The 1441-nt window shown below is 39.7% G+C and overlaps 1 protein-coding gene across 1 annotated transcript; it reads left to right on the forward strand.

Moving 5' to 3' along the window:
* The first annotated feature begins 229 nt into the window (after window positions 1-229).
* Window positions 230-1168, forward strand: LOC116293180 (uncharacterized). Its single transcript, XM_031700579.2, has one exon. The coding sequence runs from the start codon at window positions 230-232 to the stop codon at window positions 1166-1168; it is 939 nt and encodes a 312-aa protein (XP_031556439.2).
* The last annotated feature ends 273 nt before the right edge of the window (window positions 1169-1441 follow it).

Consider the following 1441-nt stretch of genomic DNA (forward strand, 5'->3'; position numbering starts at 1 on the left):
TCTTTGTGTCCTCTTGCCAGGCATGAAACTGAGTCTTTGATCTTCAAGTTTCCCACATCAAGGACTTCACAATTTCAAAATTTTGGCTGTTTATTTTTATAATCTCCTAGGGGGGCTTGAGAGAAAACCACCTGTCATCGTTTTATGTATGTATATAGAGTGCAAACTGGTTAAGTTGAACTCTTCTTTCAATCTTTAGACTGGATATTTAGCGTTGGTATTGACCGAAATGGAATATCTCGTGCCATCATTTGTTATACTAGGAGTTGGCGCAGCAACGATAATCTTTGCTATACTTGCGACAACCGCAAATGGTCTGCTTTTGTTCGTTATTTATAAAGATCCCAGTAGATGTCTCCGAAGACCATCAACTGGGTTTATCACAGCATTGTCCATAACAGATCTTTTAACAGGACTTGTGGCAATGCCTACATATGGTGTAGCAGTCCTGGAAGGAATGTCGGATGGGTCCTTTAAGCTTGGGCTTCGCACGGTTGCGGTGTTTTGTGGAGTCATCACCTACACTAGCGGAGTCCTTCTCGTTGTGGCTCTTGCACTGGAAAGAATACTTGCCTGTGGATTTGTCACATTTCATCGCAACCACGTTCGATTCAGAACCACCATTTTCGTTTCTTGCTTTATCTGGCTCTATAGTGTTTTCTTTTCTGTGCTGCAATTTCTCGGGATCAAGGATGACACGTACTACATTGTAGATATCTCCCTGCATCATGCAATACCACTTATGACAATGGCACTAGCATATGCTGCCCTGCGTTGGCTGATTAAAAGGCGCTACCGCATAATAATTCCTGGTCAACCAAACACAAACCAAGACCCAGAAACAACACCAAACGACATCACAACTCGGCCAACACTACAAGTTCAAAGAGAGCGACAACTAACGATCGTAGTGATGATTACTAGTCTGTTGCTATTTTTTTCCCTTGTTCCGTACCTTGTTGTTGTTTCATTGACTACATATTGTTCTCTTTGTAATCAGAACTATCTGTATGCAGCTTTTATGGTTTCTGTTTCCATTTTCTTCCTCAACTCCGTCATCAACCCTTTCCTATACGCCTGGCGCCTGCCTCAATACAAACGATCGTTCAAGACGGTGTTCACTAACTGCTTTTTGATTGCAAGGATTCATAAGATATTTTTCCCGTAGTTCTTAATCAATTTAAAAAACTCTTGTTTGTTGTTATCGTAAAGATTTTGAAATGATGGCAACCTAAAATGTGAGTGTCTATGCTTGCTTAGACATGTGTGTAGAAGCAAGGATTCATAAGATATTTATTCAGTAGTTTTTTATCGATTAAAAAAAATTTCCCATTTATTGTTGTTGTAAAGATTTTAAAATGATGGGAACCAAAGATGGGTGTGTAGAAGCAAGTGCATGATACTCTACTAATTTGTCAATACATAGTCAATGTCGCCAAAT

The sequence above is a fragment of the Actinia tenebrosa genome, unplaced genomic scaffold (assembly GCF_029948245.1).
Source record: "Actinia tenebrosa isolate PJP-AT-01 unplaced genomic scaffold, QUT_ActTen_1.0 PGA_scaffold9__36_contigs__length_13948895, whole genome shotgun sequence".
Lineage (NCBI taxonomy): Eukaryota > Metazoa > Cnidaria > Anthozoa > Actiniaria > Actiniidae > Actinia > Actinia tenebrosa.

Coding starts and splice junctions, on each gene's coding strand:
- LOC116293180 (XM_031700579.2), top strand. CDS start 230: ATGGAATATCTCGTGCCATCATTTGTTATACTAGGAGTTGGCGCAGCA.